Source organism: Oncorhynchus clarkii, chromosome 13 (assembly GCF_045791955.1).
Source record: "Oncorhynchus clarkii lewisi isolate Uvic-CL-2024 chromosome 13, UVic_Ocla_1.0, whole genome shotgun sequence".
Classification (NCBI taxonomy): domain Eukaryota; kingdom Metazoa; phylum Chordata; class Actinopteri; order Salmoniformes; family Salmonidae; genus Oncorhynchus; species Oncorhynchus clarkii.
In genome coordinates this window covers 26,028,948-26,052,594 of record NC_092159.1, presented here as the reverse complement: position 1 = coordinate 26,052,594, position 23,647 = coordinate 26,028,948, and the positions used below count along the sequence as shown (strand labels likewise).

Genomic DNA, 23,647 nt, shown 5'->3' with positions numbered 1-23,647 from the left:
GCTGGTACCCCAGTACGCACTGGAAGGGCGAGAGGTTAGTGGAGGAGTGGCGGAGCGAGTTCTGAGCCATCTCGGCCCAGGGCACGAACGCAGCCCACTCCCCCGGCCGGTCCTGACAATAAGACAGCAGAAACCTACCTACATCCTGGTTCACTCTCTCCACCTGCCCATTACACTCGGGGTGAAAACCCGAGGTAAGGCTGATCGAGACCCCCAACTTTCCATGAACGCCCTCCAGACCCTCGAAGTGAACTGGGGACCCCGATCAGACACTATATCCTCAGGCACCCCGTAGTGTCGGAAGACTTGTGTAAAAAAAATGCCTCTGCAGTCTGTAGTGCCGTAGGGAGACCGGGCAGAGGGAGGAGACGGCAGGACTTGGAAAAACGGTCCACAACAACCAGGATCGTGGTGTTACCCTGTGAGGGAGGAAGATCGGTGAGGAAATCGACCGACAGATGCGACCAAGGCTGTTGTGGAACAGGTAAGGGTTACCTCTGGGCAGGTGCCTAGGAGAAGGAGGAAGTACACCGAGAAGGAGGAAGTATGGGGTAGGATACATGGGCCGTTCCTCTGTGTCATACAGCCGGGACAGTGCATCCTCCTTAACATTCTGGGAACCTGGTCTGAAAGAAAGGGTGAAAACAAAACGGGTAAAAAACATGGCCACCTTGCCTGACGAGGATTCAGTCTCCTCGCTGCCCGGATGTACTCCAGGTTACGGTGGTCAGTTCAGATGAGAAAAGGGTGTTGAGTCCCCTCAAGCCAATGTCTCTACACCTTCAACGCCTTCACCACAGCCAACAGCTCCCGGTCCCCTACATCATAGTTTCGTTCCGCCGGGCTGAGCTTCGTCGAGAAGAAGGCACATGGGCGGAGCTTCGGTGGCGTACCCGAGTGCTGAGAGAGCACGGCTCCAATCCCAACCTCGGACGCGTCCACCTCCACCGTGAACGCCAAAGAGAGATCCGGATGTGCCAGCACGGGAGCCGAGGTAAACAGAGCCTTCAGGTGACCAAAAGCCCTGTCCGCCTCAGCTGACCACTGCAGTCACACCGGTCCCCCCTTCAGCAGTGAGGTAATGGGAGCCGCTACCTGACCAAAACCCTGGATAAACCTCCGGTAGTAGTTGGCAAACCCTAAAAAAGGCTGCACCTCCTTTACTGTGGTGGGAGTCGGCCAATTACACACGGCTGAAAAATTCATGTAAAATCGGGTGAGATGAAAATTGACAAACTAAATGGTGTGCCATGTGTAGGCCCACTGAGTGGACATTCTGAACCTTGTTTGAAGTCAGTAGGTCACATGACCAAGAAGCTATTAACATTAGAAAGTTAGAAAAATTCATGTAAAAATGTGAGATGAAAATTGACAAACCAAAGGTGTGCATTATAGAAAGGTAGTCAGTGGACATTCTGAACCTTGTTTGAGTCAAGTAGGTAACATGACCAAGGAGCTATTGACATTCGAATGTAAAAAAAAGTTTGTACTTTGTTTACGCTCCATAACTAATTCAACTAGGACTACAAAATGCTGCTCACATTCCCACATTTATTAGCTTTGGAAAGCGAATTAATATCCAAATCGTGAAAATAAGACCTGTGCAATTTTTCCAACATCATGACACTTATTTGGAGCCTGTGGCTCAAGTGGTTTGAAAGCTGTTGAGGTTTGAAAGCGCGAATATCTGTCAAATATCCCATTTGAAACTGGCTTTACCTCGTATTGGGCGGCAAATAACCCCCCAGTTCCAATACCAAATCAAACAAAAAATATTATCAAGTCCTGAATCAAGTAAGTCTGTAAACCTACAAGTCTCCCATAGGCAGACAGGTTACCTCCCACATTGACTGTTGCCATAGATCTGTGAACTTAGAGTCAGCAAATATCCCTCTCATAAACCCTTGTTGACTAGTGTTCAAAACAAAGTCCACAATTTGTGTGGGTGGCAACCGGCGTCTTTAAATCAGCCAGCTTTAAATCGTGAAGTAGCCTATGCAATTCCTGAAGCCCAGTTGCGATGCTTGGGTCGGTGGTGTTGTTGTGGCTCTTTATCCTCCTTCTATTCTTCTTCATCAGGGTCCGCCGACCTAAAAACTTCCCACCAGGACCCCGTCCCCTGCCCATCCTTGGCAATCTGCTACAGCTGGATCCTGTCAACCCCCTCAAAGACCTGGAAGGGGTAAAGTAGGCTATACTTTGTAGGCTAGAGTTAAACCAACTCTCGCTAGACCTGCTACGATTACGCTGCTGGAAATAACTTTTTTTTGTGACGCTAATATTTTGGATATAACTTTCTTCAAGCAACTCGTAATATTGGTCAACGGATTCCTATTATTCTGTATAATAAATCCAAGTTGCTCCATTTAGTATGTATGATATGTTACGTTTCGTATGGTGTGTATTATGGATGACCATCACCTATTTCGTATGATATGTTACGAATTATCATTTGTATTATATGTTATGAATTTGCAAAAATGAACAATATGTTATGAATTTGCTGGGCCCTCCCTGCATGCACGCACCACGTCTATGTATATATGCACAGCACTGTTCATGACAAAAAAACTGTTCACACCCCTCTTGTTGGTGGAGAGGATTTTTGCAGGTTTAAAGCTCATTTCCTGCAATTCTACACATTTTGTCATGGGGTGCAAAGAAAATGTTGCCGTTTTAAAGCTACATTTCTTGCAATTCTATACAGTTTCCCATGTCTAATGTGTATTCATGTGATATTTGAGTGACAAAAAAATTACAACAAAATCTATGGGACTGTAAGAACCTTCAAGAGTAAATTTAAATCTGGACAGGGTTCTTAAAAATAAGACAAGTTTTGGAACTACTGCCTTAAGTAACCATCTGTCTTTTGTAACCATACCAGAGGTAACATCATACTAATTTGAGAGTCCCGGATCTACATTTACTATGTTGCGTCTAGTCTATGAGACCAGTCTGACTGAATGGGTATTAAGTGTGATGTAGGCTAAAGTTTTAGGACAACAGATACAATAGTTGATTCATGCCACAATTGGACAAAAGAATGCTCAACAATGTCATAACACAATTTCAACAAAAGACAATGATTAATTAATCTGACAATAAACAGAAATAATAAGTGGCACAGTGGTCTAAGGCACTGCATCTCAGTGCAAGAGGTGTCACTGCAGTCCCTGGTTTGAATCCAGGCTGCATCACATCCATTCTGATTGGGAGTCCCTTAGGGCGGCGCACAATTGGCCCAGTGTCATCCGGGTTTGGCTGGGGTAGGCCGTCATTGTAAATAAGAATTTGTTCTTAACTGACTTACCTAGTAAAATAATTAGGGAAAATTGTGGATAAAAACCATGCTTTCTGTTATTTCTAAACCGTAACATTCTATGGGATTTGTAAACAAGGAAAACATTTTGAATAAAAAAAAGGGAAAAACTTTATTATCCTGGTGTAATAACACACTAACAACACCGTATAGATATGTTCTGAATAAGGTTGAGCTATTTTGTTATTACACATAAAGAAAGGAAACCAGGGACTCAATGTTTAATATCAGAGTGCTACACAACTTGTAAGAAATAATAGTAGTCAGCCAAGAGTTACTCCTGTTAACCACTCCAAAAACGCACGACTGAAAGCTTATCCATCAACCCTTGCGTGCTTGAATAACATTTCAAAAGAAAAGTTCCCCATTATATTCTCACAATAAATACTCCCCCCTGTCCCTCTCCTTCTGTGCTTCAGCTGAAGAGGCGCTATGGTAACGTGTTCAGTCTGTACATTGGCTCACGGCCTGCAGTGGTTCTGAATGGCCTGGAGGTGGTTCGTGAGGCACTGGTGACACGCGCAGCGGAATATGCTGGACGACCAACCCATATGATGGTCAGCCACCTCTTCAAAGGCAAAGGTAGAACTTTCTTGACCCCTTTTATAATATGTATTATAATAAGGGAACTATGTGTGTGCATGTGCCACTGGCGGTATCTGAGCCCTGGTCTCCCACAGGAGAAACCAACGTCTTAAGAATTAGCCCAAAAGGAAATCCCCCCCTTGGGCTGAGGGTGACACTGATTTTAAAGTCGCAGGCATGAGACAGTGAGTCCGACCCACTTACGCTCCGTGTGTGTTTGTTTGTATGTGTGTGTGTGCCGATCAGGGATCGTCATGGCCAATTATGGCTCCAGCTGGAGGGACCACCGGCGCTTTGCACTGACCACGCTGAGAAACTTTGGTCTGGGCAAACGCTCCATGGAAGAGCGCATCCTGGAGGAGGTGTCCCACATCTGCACTGAGCTGGAGAGCAGTGCTGGTACGGTCTCACACACACACAACGTCCTAGTAATCACAGTCATCACTGTACATATTCATGTCATTATCAGCACTTAGTATCCACCCCAAAGCTCCTCCAAATACTGTATCAAACCATTACACTATTAACCCCTTGTTGTTGTAACAAACTTCCATAAACCACACAAACTTCACAGAAATAAGATACTCTCAGTAATACTCCCAGTATGACTATATTTACTATACTTGTTTAAACATTAGGTATAAAGACTGTGGGGATTGTTACTTTATCTATCCTGTCAGTGTGTTCAATTCAGTAGCTCTGTGATCGTTGTTATTACCTTGTCTGTGTATATTGCCTCATGTGGTGATCGTCGCTGTGCCCTGGTAGGCGGTTCGATGGATCCTCAGCACCTGTTCCATCTGGCTGCGTCTAACATCATCTGCTCGCTGATTTTTGGAGAGAGGTTTGAATATGACGACCCCGTCATCCTCACCCTCATCCAGAGGTTAGAGGAGTTTACCAAGGAAGCTCTCGGACCTTGGGCCATGGTACAGTCTAAGCCCTCCGTGCTTACTAAAAAAGGGTTCCAAAATGGTTCTTCGGCTGTCCCCAGGTAGAACCCTTTTGGGTTCCAGATAGAACCTGCTGTGGAAAGGGTTCTACACTGAACCCAAAAGTGTTCTTCAAAGGGGTTCTTCAAAGTGTTCTCCAATGGGGACAGCAAAAATAATCCTTTTAGATTCTAGATGGAAACTTTTTTTTTTACAAGAGTTACATGATCATCACTGACCTCTCTGTGCTAGACATGACACACTGATCCACATTCCCCTCTGTTTTACCTCCATTTCCTCCCATCTATTTTTTGTAGCTCTATGAAATCATACCAGTCTTGAGGCCCCTCCCTTTGCCATTCAGGAACGTTTTCCACAAATTTGATAAAATGAAAGAACATATCAAGAAGGTTGTGACCAAGCACAAACATTCAAGGGTCGCAGGAGAGCCCAGAGACCTCCTTGACTGCTACCTGGACCAGATTGACAAGGTAGGAGAACAATAGAAGTATGGTTCTATAAGTAAAATAAAGAAGATAAGATATAAAGTAAGTAGCCTTGTACAAGTAAGCCTGAATGGTCCATAGGGCAGGAGCCTATCTCCTGTTTCTGTAGCATTAAGAAGCTTGATGTAGAAGTACACCCCTGGATAGGACACTAGTCTGTTGCAGGACTTTACCCTGAATCCCATTTGCCAATCAGAGAGGCATCGGGTCCCATTTTTAGTCTTTGGAATGACTTCCGTGAACGGGGCAAACATTTTCATTGGGCTGGTAGAAGAGGAGGACGTACTTTACAGGATGGAGCAGGGTGGAATGCAGAATTGAATGTAGATGCCTTTGGTGTCTGCGTGCGTGTATGTGTTTGTGGGTTTCAGACAGCTGATGGAGGCTCCACATTTAATGATGCTCAGATGGTGTCTCTACTACTTGACCTGTTCATTGCTGGGACAGACACGACTTCCAACACCCTCCGCTCTGCCATGCAATACCTGATGACCAACCAGCATGTACAGGGTGAGGAAATACATACACAACACACACACTGGCAGACATTTCATTCAATTCGATGGCGCTTGTAGACAATGGTTCCGCATTCACGGTAAACAACGCATATGTCGGCTAAATAGGAAATTAGCTGTAAATATTAAACATTCTACAAGACTTGATCGGATGGAAAACCCGGCCAAAGAGTGTGTGTTTGTCCCAGATCGCTGTCACCGAGAGATCGCCGAGGTTCTTGAGGGACGTGCAGACGCTTCGTTTGAGGACAGACATGCCATGCCGTATGTTCAAGCCACGATCCACGAGGCACAGCGCATGAGTGACACCGTTCCTCTTAGCGTGTTCCATACTACCTGCAGCAATACACAAATAAACAGCTACCAGCTGCCCCAGGTGAGCATTACCATGACGACTGATATGCTGCCTGTTGTTGACCTTAGAACTATAAAGGTCTCCTGGGCTACAGTGAATGATGTCATGATTGGTGCCGTCTCAGTCTTTAGTGTACCTCTTCACCTCTCCTTCTCACCCTTAATCCCTCTCTCCCTCATCTGTTCCAGGGCACGGTGGTGATTCCTAACCTGTCTTCAGTGCTGCATGAAGAGGGCCAGTGGAAATTCCCTCACGAGTTCAACCCTGAGAACTTCCTCAACGAGGTCGGAGAGTTTGTGAAACCAGAAGCCTTTCTGCCATTCTCTGCAGGTGCCTTTTTGCCAAAAGCGTCAATATCTATGGCTTATAAATTATACTAAGACAGGAGAATATGTTGACATAAAATGCCAGGCTGCATGCATATGAAGGTATGAGCGAAATGTTTTTCTCATTGATAGCCGTGTGTGTGTTCCCTAGGATCTCGTGTGTGTCTGGGGGAGGGGTTAGCACGTATGGAGCTCTTCCTGGTTCTAGTGACATTGCTTCGGCGTTACCGATTCGTCTGGCCTGAGGATGGAGGTGTCCCAGATTTCAGCCTCATCTTTGGTGGGACACAGTCTCCAAAGCCCTACCACCTTGGAGTGCGCCTGAGGAGCAGCGAGGAGCTACCCACAGTCTCCACAAGAGAGATCTAGTTCTGTCAGACAGCTATAGATCTTATTCTGTAATAATTAAACTTAATTTTAGTAATTCATCCGATGAGTAGTTTTTCAGCAATGTGTAACCCACCATTTAATGCCTTATAATCTGTGTCAGTTTCTGTAAGGATCAGATATTGGAATGATCATTCAAACTAGATCTTTCAGTATGCTTGCATTTATTTTGTAATCCATACCATTGTTATAACTATTGGTTTTGTGTTTATGTTAATTACAACAAATTGTATTTTCTTATCAAGTTTTCTTAAGTAAAATAATAATGACTAAAACCATGTGATTTGGATTAAAAATGTGAACCTCTGATTTTATGTCCTCCCATCCCCTTACCTGCATCTGTAACTCTTATGATTGAGGTTGAATCTCCAGAACCCCAAAAAATGTTGATGATGCTCTTATATAAGCTACAATGCTTAACCGAGTATTGCAGACGAACGTTTCGTGCAGATAGTTATTGCTATTTGCCTCCTAGATAGCATATGCTGGACATTTTTATATAAAATAGCTTCTAAATGCTTTCGCCTTTACCAAACTGATTATTGCTCTCAGATCAATAATAACCACTCAGATTTAAGTAATTTACAGAGGGACCTATATAGTCTCCTCTGCAGAAAGACCCATGAAGAAATCTCTCCTCGGCACTGGGGGCGTTTGAGTGGCCTGCTTTTCAAAGTTTCTGTATTATGGGGATAAACATTTGAAGACTTTCGCCTACATGTTGACTGCATGAACATTAAAACAGCCATGTGATCAAAGATCATGAAGTTCCAACTACAGTCTACTTACATGTTCTGCAGTTGCTCCTCACCAGCCGCAACTTGCAGCTATCTCCTGTTTTGTTTTGGTTTGACCCACGTACTTTGGTGCGAAAAGTGCAAATCAATCCCAGAACAACAGCAAAGGACCTTGTGAAGATGCTGGAGGAAACAGGTACAAAAGTATCTATATCCACAGTAAAACGAGTCCTATATCGACATAACCTGAAAGGCCGCTCAGCAAGGAAGAAGCCACTGCTCCAAAACCGACATAAAAAAGACAGACTACCATTTGCAACTGGGGACAAAGATTGTACTTTTTGGAGAAATGTCATCTGGTCTGATGAAACAAAAATAGAACTGTTTGGCCATCATGACCATCGTTATGTTTGGAGGAAAAAGGGGGATGCTTGCAAGCCGAAGAACACCATCCCAACCGTGAAGCACGGGGGTGGCAGCATCATGTTGTGGGGGTGCTTTGCTGCAGGAGGGACTGGTGCACTTCACAAAATAGATGGCATCATGAGGAGGAAAATTATGTGGATATATTGAAGCAACATCTCAAGACATCAGTCAGGAAGTTAAAGCTTGGTCGCAAATGGGTCTTCCAAATGGACAATGACCCCAGGCATGCTTCCCAAGTTGGACAACAAAGTCAAGGTATTGGAGTGGCCATCACAAAGCCCAGACCTCAATCCTATAGAACATTTGTGGGCAGAACTGAAAAAGTGTGTGCGAGCAAGGAGGCCTACAAACTTGACTCAGTTACACCAGCTCTGTCAGGAAGAATGGGCCAAAATTCACCCAACTTATTGTGGAAGGCTACCTGAAACGTTTGACCAAAGTTAAACAATCTAAAGGCAATGCTACCAAATTCTAATTGAGTGTATGTAAACTTCTGACACACTGGGAATGTGATGAAAGAAATAGAAGCTGAAAAAAATTATTCTCTCTACTATTATTCTGACATTTCACATTCTTAAAGTAAAATGGTGATTCTAACTGACAAGGAATTGTTACTAGGATTAAATGTCAGGAATTGTGAAACTGAGTTTAAATGTATTTGGCTAAGGTGTATGTAAGCTTCCAACTTCAACTCTATTTGCTTTTATATAGGAACATATTGTTAAATAGAAATAAATCATTTAAGCTGTTTTTAGATTGATTTTATATTGACATTGCTAGCTATTGATTTACCTCAGCCAGAGAGTTTGATTTAAACTAATGTTATCTAGCAAGCTAACTGTTATTGTAGCTGCTTCCTGTTTGTATTTTCTGTTTGATTATCTTTTAACTTTCCAACCAGGCGAAGTACTACGAAGGCACCACTAATCCCGACAAGAGACGCAACATTCATAGGGGAGCAGAGAAATTCACAATTCAGGGTACCGTTGAGCAGTTCATTTCTATGAACTTACTGTTACTGTTATATCACTGGAAGGATTTATGTACGACCATTTTCCATCTAGCTTACGTTATTTGCTCATCTACATGTCACTAGTTATACATTTAGTTACACGTCTGTCACATTGACGTATGTTAATAAGTTAACCCTGATCAATTAAATGGATAGGTCTAAGCAATTATGGTAACTCCAACTGGCCTTGTATAGGTGTCTTCGCTAGACAGAGAGAGACCCATACAGAAAGAGAGCGAGGAAGAAAGTGAGAAAGAAAGTGACAGGGAGAGAGAGGGAGAGAGATGGAGAGTGAGAGAAAGACAGCAGTGCAAATTGACTTTAGTCAATACTAAATACTTTAGTATTTCAATGACTCTTGTCTTCCAACTTGTTAGGCAATCACATATACCTACAGGGGAATGATGCACATCCGCACAGGAGGGTAATTTTCGCTAAGGAGGAGGCGTTGACAGATGCATGCTGGACATTTCGGAGTGAAGCGCATGATTGCCAAAATCAGCCTACGCTTCTTCTGGCGTGGGATTGTCAAGGATGTGGACAGCTGGGAAAGTCAAATAACCTTTTGTTTATCAATCACATGCTATTATATCTGAAATTATTATGATTTCGATGAATGTCACATCAGAGCGCACACAGTGTTTCAATGTGTCACTTTGTGCTTATAGGTCAGTACCTGTCTAACCTGACAGAAGTTTGAGAGGGTGAAGACTGTGGCGCCGGAGTTGAAGCCCGTCAAAGTTGTTTCACCATGGCTGGCACTTGATCGGTGTGTGTGTGTCACAATTCAAATTTTGCATTGATAAATCTTTTTTTACATGGTTACTTTATTTGACCCCCCAGAAGATATGTAAGAGAGGCATTTGTAATAATATGAAATATATATATTTGCATATTTCTGTTATCAATCAAGCTGAGACTGAACATCAACAAGGCACAGGATAAGCAGAAGGAGAGCTACCGGAGGAGAATCAAGAAGGGGACCAAGTGCTTCGAGATCCGTGCAAATGACTTGGTTTGGAAGAAGGATGAAAGGAAGGCGAGACCTGGGAAATCTCGTTGCTCTTTCGCTCCTAGCTGGGGTCAACATCCGCTAAGGGGAATATAAAAAATCTCCGAAAACTATTTGAATTTGCACCCCAAATATCCAGAAACTAGTTTTAGTTTTCCTAACACTGGCATTTTTCTCTTTGTCTTCATAAGGGTTACCTGGGTGGAAGCCAACAATATTCTCCAGTTGGAGCAGTTGGACGGTCGACCACTGAAAGCCCTGACGCCCTACACTTCGGTGAAGCCTGTGAGACAAAGTATGCTAAGCTGTGGTTGACTTTTGAGAAAGCAAGAAATGTTAGTTATGCTGAGCTCATAAAAATTTACATCTTCAATTTACCTCTCCAAATTACTTTAGGGCTGTCAACCGCCCGAGCCACCCAGGAGGTATCCAATCCACCGGAGCCAGTAAGTTTGGATCAGTCTGATTCTCTGTGCTCTGAGTCGGAAGGGGACCAGCTTAAGGTAGGATATACTTTCAAAAACTGTTGAAAAGTGTATATCTCCCCTTCATAACACTGTACTAATCCATCAAATGTTCTCACAGGTGGCTTGCGTCGGACTGGAGGAACAGGGACAGGTAAGTCCAGTCACTGGACAAGACGACACTATTGAGGTGTTCTCATCACTTTTGTCTCATGTTTTCCCCACCCTTGTTTTCACTGCTTGTCCGGCTCCCCACCTCACTGTATCTTGTGGTAAATTGTATGTTATTGTAAATAACCCTAATAACCAGTTGTAACATTGTTTTTAATTTGTATAAAGATGTGTTTTCTTGCAGACATTGGCTGTGAAGTTGGTAAGTATGCAGCACATGTATCTGTCTTTTATTCCAAGTAAATATATTAATTGCAAGTAATATTTTCAATTGACAGTCAATTTGACAGTTCAGTTGCCCAGTTCCTTACCACATCCTTCGAGCATCAGAGCCGGTGTAGTACGATTTAATCTTAATCCTGTATAGACGCTTTGCTTGTTTGATGGTTCATCTGAGGGCATAGCGGGATTTCTTATAAGCGTCCAGATTAGTCTCCCGCTCCTTGAAAGTGGCAGCTCTAGCCTTTAGCTCAATGCGGATGTTGCCTGTAATCCTTGGCTTCTGGTTGGGATATGTACGTACAGCCACTGTGGGGATGACTTCATCAATGCACTTATTGATGAAGATGATGACTGAGGTGGTGTACTCCCCAATGCCATTGGATGAATCCCGGAACATTTTCCAGTCTGTGCTAGCAAAACAATCCTGTAGTGTAGCATCCGCGTCATCTGACCACTTCCGTATTGAGCGAGTCATTGGTACTTCCTGCTTTAGTTTTTGCTTGTAAGCAGGAATCAGGAGGATATAATTATGGCCTATATGCCAAATGGAGGGTGGGGGAGAGCTTTGTATGCATCTCTGTGTGTGGAGTAAAGGTGGTCTAGGATTTTCTTCCCCCCTGGTTGCACTAATAAAAATGTGGTAAAACTGATTTAAGTTTACCTGCATTAAAGTCACCGGCCACTAGGAGCACCGCTTTTGGGTGAGCATTTTCTTGTTTGCTTATGGCCTTATAGAGTTGGTTGAGAGCGGTCTTAGTGCCAGCTTCATTTTGTGGTGGTAAATAGACAGCTATGAATAATACAGATGAGAACTCTCTTGGTAGATAGTGTGGTCTGCAGCTTATCATGAGGTACTCTACCTCAGGCAAGCAATACCTTGAGACTTCTTTAATATTAGACATTGCGCCCCAGCTGTTATTGACAAAAAGACACACACCCCCAACCCTTGTCTTACCAGAGGTAGCGCCTCTGTTCGGCCGGTGCATGGAAAATCCCGCTAGCTTTATGTTGTCCGTATCTTCGTTCAGCCACGTCTTAGTGAAACATAATATGTTACCGTTTTTAATGTCCTGTTGGTAGGATAATCTTAAAAGTAGGTCATCAATTTTATTTTCCAATGATTGCACGTTTGCAAGAAGAATGGAAAGATTTGGGAGTTTACTCGCTCGCATTCGAATTCTCAGAAGGATCCCGAATCTGCGTCCCCTTTTCCGGCGTATTTTCTTCACGCAAAAGGTGTGGATTTGGGCCTGTTCCAGTGAAAGCAGGATATCCTTCTCGTCGGACTCATTAAAGTAAAACGTTTCTTTCAGTCCGTGGTGAGTAATCGCTTTTCTGATGTCCAGATGATCTTTTCGGACATAAGAGACGGTTGCAGCAACATTATGTACACAATAAGTTAAAAAATAAGTTACACAAAATGCCCCCAAAAATAACAAAATAGCACAATTGTTTGGGAGAATGTAAAACGTCAGCCATGTTCTTCGGCATCATTTCACATTCAATGCTAGAGTTTTGGGTTCAATTCCCACCGGGGACCAGTAGAAACATTTATGTACTGACTGCTGTAAATTGCTCTGGATAAGAGCATCTACTAAAATATAAAAGGAATGAATAGACCATTTCAATTTACACGTATAAATAAATTGCATTTGCAAAGTATTTCAAGAAACTGGAATACATATAAAGCAGGTATTTTCATATTCCACAAGTATTATCATATTAACTGTTTTGCACAGATAATTATCAGACTCAAGTTACAAATGCTGTTAAGCACTAACATACGCCTCTCGAGTGGCGCAGAGGACTACTAAGACTTTGCATCGCAGTGCTAGAGGCATCACTACAGATCCGGATTCAATCCCGGGCTGTGTCGCAGCTGGCCGTGACTGGGAGACCCATGAGGTGGTGTACACTTGGCCCAGTGTCATCCAGGTTAGGGGATGGTTTGGCCGGCTGGGACGTCCTTGTCCCATCATGCTCTAGCACCTCCTTGTTGCGGCCAGGCGCGTGCATGCTGACTCCGGTCGCCAGCTGTATTATATTTCCCCTGACACAGTGGTACTTCTGGGTTAAGCGAGCAGTGTGTCAAGAAGCAGTGCGGCTTGGCAGGCTCTCGACCTTCCCATGTCCGTACGGGAGTTGCAGCGACGGGACAAGATTGTAACTACCAATTGGATATCACGAAAAAGGTGGTAAAAATAATACATTTAGTATACATTTTTTTCACAAAAGTAGTACACTGGGCCTTTACTAGTCCATTTTTTTCTGCATTGGCGAGATCTGTGCCACTGACTTAATATAAGGGCGCAAGGCAGATGGTTGAGCTCTGATATTTGTTATACCAAAAGGGGTAGGCAAAAGGCAGGTCGGGGACAGGCAAGAGTTCAAAACCAGGTCTGAGTCCAAACAGTACCAGGGGATAGGCAGGCTCGAGGACAGGCAGAGTGGTCAGGCAGGTGGATTCGGCGTCAGGGCAGGCAAGGGTCAAAACCAGGAGGGCTAGGAATAAACAGAGACTGAGAAAAATAGGAGCTAGGAGAAACGCTGGTTGACTTGGCAAAACAATACGAACTGGCACAGAGACAGGAAACACAGGGATAAATACACCAGGGACAATCACAAAGACAGGTAACACTTAGTCTGGCTTTAATTCCAGTTTGACTACAAATGAATTATTGATATGCTGGATTCAAAACTCCATCTCAACCAAGATCTAAGGTAAAGAATAGGATTAAGCCAGTGGCTCAGATGCAAATATCCAAGCACATCTTCTTAGGGTTACAGTATTTATTTAACCTTAAAATTAGTAACACATCCATGGCCACATTTTGAGGTTATCGTTACTAAATGTCTTATGCAATCATAGAAAATGTGCAAGCTCAAGATGGCATTCAAAGGTTGCAGGTCTGTGGAGTTCTTCACAATTGTTATAATAATCTGTGCGAACAGCACTACTCACTTGCACTATGTACTTTGAATGTTATCTCAACTGCAATCCTGGTCAATTGGTTGTGCAATAACAAATGCTTGCTAACTGTGATAACACGTTAAATTGTTGTATAAATACAAAATATTTGAAATTGTATTCCCATTTCAACATTGTTGTGCTTTTAAACGGTTGAAAGCACAATAATAACACATTTAGATGAGAACTAAACCAAAAATCAGACATTGTGTTTCCATTGGAATGTGATTGTGCTTTTAGATGGTTGAAAGCATAGTGATAACATATTGGGAATTCAACAAACTCCTGTCTATGTTTTTGACTGGGCGAATAAAAGTTGAAATCTCATTGATCAACGTCTCAACCAAATACTACCTACGTTTCCACGTTGAAGTTGTGGGCCCAGTGAGTAGCGCCTGAACAGTGTCGGCAGTCAATCTCTTTTGTGTTGACACAGCAGAGATCTTGAAGTCATCAGCTACTCCAAACCAGAAGGTGGCAGTAGCGTGGTTTGATACTGTCATGTCTGCTCCTCCCCTCCGGAGTACAACTTCGCCAGAGTACTAACCATTATTCTTGTGTCTCGGCGCACTGCCTTACGTTAGTGTTGTGTTCTTGGTTTTGTTGTTTTATTAAAACATTTCACCTGCACCTGCTTCAATTCACCGCCCCATCATTACAGTTAGCAAGCTGTTCTAAAAGCATTTAATGCTACATTGTGCTGCACTGACCACCCCATTTGTTTCATATGAAGTGTGTGGGACTGCCTTGCTCAGTAATCGCTAGGTAACTAATAAGATGGGTTTGATAATGTGCACTAACAACAAATCCTTCTTCCAGCACAAAACTCCATAGCTAGATGTAAAGTCTTTCTCTAGAAAAAAATATGCATTATGCAGCTTTATTGTTTTAGAACAATTAGATTAGGCCGGGAAAAAATGCCCTGGTCTTTCCTTTTCAATTGTCACTTGTCAGCTCCCCCACATAAATGTTCGAGCTCTCTGATTGGCTCAAAGTCAAGTTGGCCACTGCCAATTCTACAAGTAGAAACGGTAGGTTCGTCGGTACCAGGTCAGTACACAGCAAGTAGTCCTTTGTTCTAGCAAGAGAAGGAACAGCTTCTTACTGTAATAAGTACCTATCGGCAGGGCCGGCATTATGGGTGGGCTTTAGGGGCCTGGACGGGCCTCAGGGGCCTGGCCCGTCTTACCTTACCTCATTGCTGTCCTAATAAAATATTTTACTTTGGATCATTTATTTGACCGAGCCGTGCGCCAACAGAAAGACGCATCCATCTCAGACAAAGTATCCGAGCGAGCAAAACAGCGACCCTTTGTCTCAGTATGTGTATGCCCATGCATCTGATGCTGTCTGGTAAACAAAATAAATAGTATGACATGCAAATGTGTTTGTTTATTTGGATCCCCATTAGACAAACATTCTATACTCTATTGTCCAGACAGCATCAGATACATGGGCTACACATAGTAAGACAGAGGTTTGCTGTTTCGCTCACTGGGATGCTTTCTCCGGTGAGATTGTTTCGGAAGTCCAGAGAGGACGTGAATAAAACGTTTTTAAAAATTCCTCATTATGTTGAGATCACGACTTATTTATGTAATGATCACCACATAACAAAAGTTGTTTTGTCAAGATCAGGATATCCTCAAAGTACCTCACATCATCCATTAATTTGTTCAGATGCACGATAACCACATCATCGAGGAGCCCTGTGGCTGCTTTGGTTGTAATGACCTCGTGGGGGCGGGGCATTTAATGCCTGACAGGCAGCTCTATCTCCCAGGCTGCGTGCCACCCCTAATACCACAGCCATGGCTAGTCTTGTGAACTAGCTAGTTAGCTAGGTAGTCTTGTTAGCAAGCTAGCTTGCTCTCTCTGCTGGTTGTTAGCTTGCATAACTGATATGTGTATAATTCTGAAAGTATTCAGACACCTTGACTTTGTCCACATTTTGTCACGTTACAGCCTTATTCTAAAATGGATTAAATACATTTTTCCCCTCACCAATCTACACAAAATACCCCATAATGACAAAGAAAAAAACATTTTTTATGAGAAAAAAACGAAACAAATAACCTGAAATATTACATTAACATAATTATTCAGACCCTTTAATCAGTACTTTGTTGAAGCACCTTTGGCAGCGATAACAGCCTCGAGTCTTCTTGGGTATGTCGCTACAAGCTTGGCACAGCTGTATTTGGGGAGTTTCTCCCATTCTTCTCTGCAGATCTGTGCCTCGTCACAATCCTGTCTCGGAGCTCTATGGACAATTCTTTCAACCTCATGGCTTGGTTTTTGTTTTGACATGCACTGTGGGATCAGCTGTGGGACCTTATATAGACAGGTGTGTGGCTTTCCAAATACTTTTCTGTCAATTGAATTTACCGCAGGTGGACTCCAAACAAGTTGTAGAAATATCTTAAGGATGATCAATGGAAACAGGATGCACCTGAGCTCAATTTAGTAGTTAATAGTTATGTAAATAAGGTATTTATGTTTTAGTTATTGTATTAATTAGCAAAAATGTCTAAAAACCTGTTTTCGCTTAGTCATTATGGGATATTGTGTGTAGATTGATGAGAGAAAAAAAAAATATTTAATCAATTTTAGAATACGACTGTGACATAACAAAATATAGAAAAAGGGAAGGGGTCTGAATACTTTCCGAATGCACTGTAAGTAGGTAAATGGTGGTTTCTTTCCTTCTTTCCTTCTCTCTCTCTGGTGAATGATGAACACTGTAGGCTTGTGTGCAAAGGCCCGTCGATCTGTTGGACCAAATCCGACGTAACAAGAACAGCCACAGACAAAAAACTCTTTGAGGGGTTACTAGAAATGGCTGTCCCTCAAAACAGTTTGTTATGGGCTTGGGGCCCATGTACAACACACTTGAACTCGCCCTGCAGTCTGAGTGCTTAGCTTACAGAAATGGACCACCTCTATCGCGTATGCAGACAAACTGATCCACCGCATGAACCTTATCATCACCCCAACGAGATCTAGGATCCAAATTCACTGCGTGTCTGCCTTGAAGTTCATAAAACTCCATGAACCCCCTCTTGCACAGTGGATTTCAGAACGATATGTGACCACTTGTTTCCGGTGCTGTCCTTTCAGCACCATAATTCTGAGGGTGCTTACATCGCTTAAAATAACCCTCATCAAGTTCTGTTGCCTACGCCTAATAGTCCAAATCATCACCTATTATTATTATTACAAATAGAAGATTGTCTGTTCTCACAATGGTGCTGGTTTAGTAAATTAAGAATAAAGCTGAATCAATGTTTCGCAAGATCACAATGATTCATTCATATATTACATAACATAATATAATAGCATACAGTATACTGTAGCATAGAGTTCAGATGGCACTTCGCACTTCAGCAAACAAAGGAAAGGAGGGGTGCTCAACGTCAAGGACAAAAATCACAAGAATGGTTTACAAAGAAAATCATCCAAAAGGACTAATTCGAGGTAAAAAGGAGTTGGAACACTCAACAAAAAGGGCAGAGATTGATTTCTTATTGCTCACTTTAATCCATTGTACAGGATGTGGACAGGTGACTGACGTTTCGACATCAGGCTGATGTCTTCCTCAGTGACCTGACTATTGCACTTAAATCTTATTTATAGCCAAGTGGCTCATTGAGACACAACAATATTAAAAAAATCATAACGATAATATATTTCAAGGTAAATGGCAAATTATAGTGCATAATAAACTCACACAGACAGCATTGTGAAGAAGGCGCAGCAGCGCCTCTTCAACCTCAGGAGGCTGAAGAAATTCGGCTTGTCACCAAAAGCACTCACAAACTTCTACAGATGCACAATCGAGAGCATCCTGGCGGGCTGTATCACCGCCTGGTACGGCAACTGCTCCGCCCTCAACTGTAAGGCTCTCCAGAGGGTAGTGAGGTCTGCACAACGCATCACCGGGGGCAAACTACCTGCCCTCCAGGACACCTACACCACCCGATGTCACAGGAAGGCCATAAAGATCATCAAGGACATCAACCACCCGAGCCACTGCCTGTTCACCCCGCTATCATCCAGAAAGCGAGGTCAGTACAGGTGCATCAAAGCTGGGACCGAGAGACTGAAAAACAGCTTCTATCTCAAGGCCATCAGACTGTTAAACAGCCACCACTAACATTGAGTGGCTGCTGCCAACACACTGACACTGACTCAACTCCAGCCACTTTAATAATGGGAATTGATGGGAAATTATGTAAATATATCACTAGCCACTTTAAACAATGCTACCTTATATAATGTTACTTACCCTACATTATTCATCTCATATGCATACGTATATACTGTACTCTATATCATCGACTGTATCCTTATGTAATACATGTATCACTAGCCACTTTAACTATGCCACTTTGTTTACATACTCATCTCATATGTATATACTGTACTCGATACCATCTACTGTATCTTGCCTATGCTGCTCTGTACCATCACTCATTCATATATCCTTATGTACTAATTCTTTATCCCCTCACACTGTGTACAAGACAGTAGTTTTGGAATTGTTAGTTAGATTACTTGTTGGTTATTACTGCATTGTCGGAACTAGAAGCACAAGCATTTCGCTACACTCGCATTAACATCTGCTAACCATGTGTATGTGACAAATAACATTTGATTTGATTTGATTTGAAAAAGAGAAGAAAATCAATCAATCAAATATATTTATAAAGCCCTTTTTACATCAGCAGATGACACAAAGTGCTTATACAGAAACCCAGCCTAAAACCCAAAACAGCAAACAATGCAGGAAGAACCATAGAGAGAAACCAGGCTCTGAGGGATGGCCAGTTCTCTTCTGGCTGTGCCGGGTGGAGATTATAAGAGTACATGGCCATTAAGGCCAAATCGTTCTTCAAGATGTTCAAATGTTCATAGATGACCAGCAGAGTCAAATAATAATGACACGGGTTGTAGAGGGTGTTTCGGTAATCAAGTGGCCATGTCAAAATATACATAGACACAATCCAGAGACACAGAAAATACTGTAGCATAGTAGGCTTATAATACAGTTGAAGTCTGAAGTTCTTGTTAACAAACTATAGTTTTGGCAAGTGGGTTAGGACATCTACTTTGTGCATGACAAGTAATTTTTCCAACAATTCCAAAAAAAGCCAGACTACGGTTTGCAACTGCACATGTGGACAAAGGTTGTACTTTTTGGAGAAATGTCATCTGGTCTGACAAAAATAGAACTGTTTGGCCATAATGACCATCGTTATGTTTGGAGGGAAAAATGGGAGGCTTGCAAGCCGAAGAACACCATCCCAACCATGAAACATACAGGGGTGGCAGCATCATGTTGTGGGGGTGCTTTGCTGCAGAAGGGACTGGTGCACTTCACAAAATAGATGGCTTCATGAGGAGGAAAATGATGTGGATATATTGAAGCAACATCTCAAGACATCAGTCAGGAAGTTGAAGCTTGGTCACAAATGGGTCTTCCAAATGGACAATGACCCCAAGCATACTTCCAAAGTTGTGGCAAAATGGCTTAAGGACAACAAAGTCAAGGTATTGGAGTGGCCATCACAAAGCCCTGGCATCAATCCCCTAGAAAACGTGTGGGAAGAACTGAAAAATCATGTGCAAAGCGTGTGCAAGCAAGGAGGCCTACAAACCTGACTCAGTTACAGCAGCTCTGTCTGGAGGAATAGAACAAAATTCACCCAACTTATTGTGGGAAGCTGAAATAAAGAAAGAAATAGAAGGTGAAATAAATAATTCTCTCAACTATTACTCTTCATCACATTCTTAAAATGAAGTGGTGGTCCTAACTGTATGTTATAACAAAAGCACATCCTCAGTCATTTCTTATCTGAAGCTGAAAAGTCCAAAGCTCAATAGTGCCACTAGGCAGGATATACACTGAGTGTACAAAATATTGAGTTGCAGCCCATTTTGCCCTCAGAACAGCCTCAATTCGTTGGGGCATGGACTCGACACGGTGTCAAAAACATTCCACAGGGATGCTGGCCCATGTTGACTCCAATGCTTCCTACAATTGTGTCAAGTTTTCTGGATCTCCTTTGGGTGGTGGACAATTCTTGAAAAACACGGCAGCGTTTCAGTTCTTGACACACTTAAGCGGTCCGCCTGGCACCTACTACCATACCTCGTTCAAAGGCACTTAAATATTTTGTCTTGCTCTTTCACCCTCTGAATGGCACACATACAATCCCTGCCTCAAAATGGCGCCGGAAGAAATGGCAGCAGTTTTACGGCCGCCCAACCAATTGTGCTGTTATGTGTTTTTTTCATGTTATTTGTAACTTATTTTGTACATAATGTTTCTGCAACCATATCAGGACAGCGATCACTCACCTCGGATTAGACAAAGATTTTTTCTACAACAAAGACAACGCACAACACATTCTCCAAACACCCCACAGGACCGACATCCCCGCTATTTGCAAGAGGAAGCGATGCAGGTACAGAGGTCAAAGAGCCGGATGCCTGGTGAGGACCAACGTGCAATCATTGGACAATAAATTAGACGAGGTATGATCACGAATATCCTACCAACGGGACATCAAAAACTGTAATATCCTATGTTTCACGGAATTGTGGCTGAATGACGACATGGATATTCAGCTAGCGGGATATATGCTGCACCGGCAAGATGGAACAGCACACGGGGGGGGGATATTTGTAAACAACAGCTGGTGCACGAAATCTAAGGAAGTCTCTAGATTTTGCTCGCCTGAAGTGGAGTATATTGTGATAAATTGCAGGCCACACTACTTGCCTAGAGAGTTTTCAGCTATACTTTTCGTGGCTGTTAATTTACCACCACAGACAGATGCTGGCACTAAGACCGCACTCAGTCAGCTGTATAAGGAAATAAGCAAACAGGAAACCACTCACCCAGAGGCAGCGCTCCTAGTGGCCGGAGACTTTAATGCAGGGAAACTTAAATCAGTTCTACCAAATTTCTATCAATATGTTAAATGTGCAACCAGAGGGAAAACCATTATAGATCACCTATACTCCACACACAGAGACACGTACAAAGCTCTCCCTCGCCCTCCATTTGGAAAATCCGACCACAACTCTATCCTCCTGATTCCTGCTTACAAGCTAAAATTAAAGCAGGAAGCACCAGTGACTTGGCCTATAAAAAAGTGGTCAGATAAAGCAGATGCTAAACTACAGGAGTGTTTTGCTATCACAGACTGGAACATGTTCCGAGATTCTTCCGGTGGCATTGAGGAGTACACCACATCAGTCACTGGCTTTATCAATAAGTGCATTGAGGACGTCGTCCCCACAGTGACTGTACGTTCATACCCCAACCAGAAGCCATGGATTACAGGCAACATTCGCATTGAACTAAAGGGTAGAGCTGCCACTTTCAAGGCGCGGGACTCTAACCCGGAAGCTTACAAGAAATCCTGCTATGCCCTGCGACGAACCATCAAACAGGAAAAGCGTCAATACAGGGCTAAGATTGAATCACACTACACCGGCTCCGACGCTCGTCTTATGTGGCAGGGCTTGCAAACTATTACAGACTACAACGGGAAGCACAGCTGCGAGCTGCCCAGTGACACGAGCCTACCAGATGAGCTAAATCACTTCTATGCTCGCTTTGAGGCAAGCAACACTGAGGCATGCATGAGAGAATCAGCTGTTCCGGACGACTGTGTGATCACGCTCTCCGTAGGCAACGTGAGTAAGACCTTTAAACAGGTCAACATACACAAGGCTGCGGGGCCAGACGGATTACCAGGACGTGTGCTCCGGGCATGTGCTGAACAAGTGGTGTCTTCACTGACATTTTCAACATGTCCCTGATTGAGTCTGTAATACCAACATGTTTCAAGCAGACCACCATAGTCCCTGTGCCCAAGAACACAAAGGCAACCTGCCTAAATGACTACAGACCCGTAGCACTCACGTCCGTAGCCATGAAGTGCTTTGAAAGGTTTGTAATGGCTCACATCAACACCATTATCGCAGAAACCCAAGACCCACTCCAATTTGCATACCGCCCAAACAGATCCACAGATGATGCAATCTCTATTGCACTCCACACTGCCCTTTCCCACCTGGACAAAAGGAACACTTATGTGAGAATGCTATTCATTGACTATAGCTCAGCGTTCAATACTATAGTACCCTCAAAGCTCATCACTAAGCTAAGGATCCTGGGATTAAACAACTCCCTCTGCAACTGGATCCTGGACTTCCTGACGGGCCGCCCCCGGGTGGTGAGGGTAGGTAGCAACACATCTGCCACGCTGATCCTCAACACTGGAGCGCCACAGGGGTGCATGCTCAGTCCCCTCATGTACTCCCTGTTCACCCACAATTGCATGGCCAGGCACAACTCCAACACCATCATTAAGTTTGCAGACGACACAACAGTGGTAGGCCTGATCACAGACAACGACGAGACAGCCTATAGGGAGGAGGTCAGAGACCTGGCCATGGGGTGCCAGAATAACAACCTATCCCTCAACATAACCAAGACTAAGGAGATTGTGGACTACAGGAAAAGCACGCACCCACTGAGCACGCCTCCATTCTCATCGACGGGGCTGTAGTGGAGCAGGTTGAGAGCTTCAAGTTCCTCGGTGTCCACATCAACAACAAACTAGAATGGTCCAAACACACCAAGACAGTCGTGAAGAGGGCACGACAATGCCTATTCCCCCTCAGGAAACTAGAAACATTTGGCATGGGTCCTGAGATCCTCAAAAGGTTCTACAGCTGCAACATCGAGAGCATCCTGACTGGTTGCATGACTGCCTGGTACGGCAATTGCTCGGCCTCTGACCGCAAGGCACTACAGAGTATAGTGCGTATGGCCCAGTACATCACTGGGGCTAAGCTGCCTGCCATCCAGGACCTCTATACCAGGCGGTGTCAGAGGAAGGCCCTAGAAATTGTCAAAGACCTCAGCCATAGACTGTTCTCTCTACTACCGCATGGCAAGCGGTACCAGAGTGCCAAGGACAAAAAGGCTCCTTAACAGTTTTTACTCCCAAGCCATAAGACTCCTGAACAGATAATCAAATGGCTACCCGGACTATTTGAATTTTGTGCCGCCCCCAAACGCTCTTTTTACGTTGCTGCTACTCTCTGTTAATCATATATGCATAGTCACTTTAACTATACGTTCATGTACATACTACCTCAATTGGGCCGACCAACCAGTGCTCCCGCACGTTGGCTAACTGGGCTATCTGCATTGTGTCCCGCCACCCGTCAACCCCTCTTCTACGCTACTGCTACTCTCTGTTCATCATACTTGCATAGTCACTTTAACCATATCTACATGTACATACTACCTCAATCAGCCTGACTAGCCGGTGTCTGTATGTAGCCTCACTACTTTTAGAGCCTGGCTACTGTATATAGCCTGTCTTTTTACTGTTGTTCTATTTATTTACTTACCTATTGTTCACCTAACACCTTTTTTGCACTATTGTTTAGAGCCTGTAAGTAAGCATTTCACTGTAAGGTCTACACCTGTTGTGTCCGGCGCACGTGACAAATAAACTTTGATTTGATTTGTCTCGAGGCTTAAACATCCTTCTTTAACCAGTCTCCTCCCCTTCATCAATACTGATTGAAGTAGATCTAACAGGTGATATCAATAAGGGTTCATATCATAGCTTTCACCTGGATTCACCTGGTCAGTCTGTCATGTTTTGTACACTCGG

The 23,647-nt window shown here is 43.5% G+C and overlaps 1 protein-coding gene across 1 annotated transcript; it reads left to right on the top strand.

The window, feature by feature from the left end:
* Positions 1–1,896: 1,896 nt before the first annotated feature.
* On the top strand, positions 1,897–7,234 carry LOC139423865 (vitamin D(3) 25-hydroxylase-like). Its single transcript, XM_071175508.1, has 9 exons — positions 1,897–2,182; positions 3,739–3,901; positions 4,151–4,303; positions 4,673–4,833; positions 5,154–5,327; positions 5,714–5,852; positions 6,046–6,233; positions 6,401–6,542; positions 6,690–7,234. Exons 1-9 carry the CDS (start codon positions 2,021–2,023, stop codon positions 6,905–6,907), a joined length of 1,500 nt encoding a protein of 499 aa, XP_071031609.1. The 5' UTR covers positions 1,897–2,020; the 3' UTR covers positions 6,908–7,234.
* Positions 7,235–23,647: the final 16,413 nt, after the last annotated feature.

Coding starts and splice junctions, on each gene's coding strand:
- LOC139423865 (XM_071175508.1), top strand. CDS start 2,021: ATGCTTGGGTCGGTGGTGTTGTTGTGGCTCTTTATCCTCCTTCTATTC. Junction 5,328..5,713: donor ACCTGGACCAGATTGACAAG/GTAGGAGAACAA, acceptor TGTGGGTTTCAG/ACAGCTGATGGAGGCTCCAC. Junction 6,234..6,400: donor ACAGCTACCAGCTGCCCCAG/GTGAGCATTACC, acceptor CATCTGTTCCAG/GGCACGGTGGTGATTCCTAA.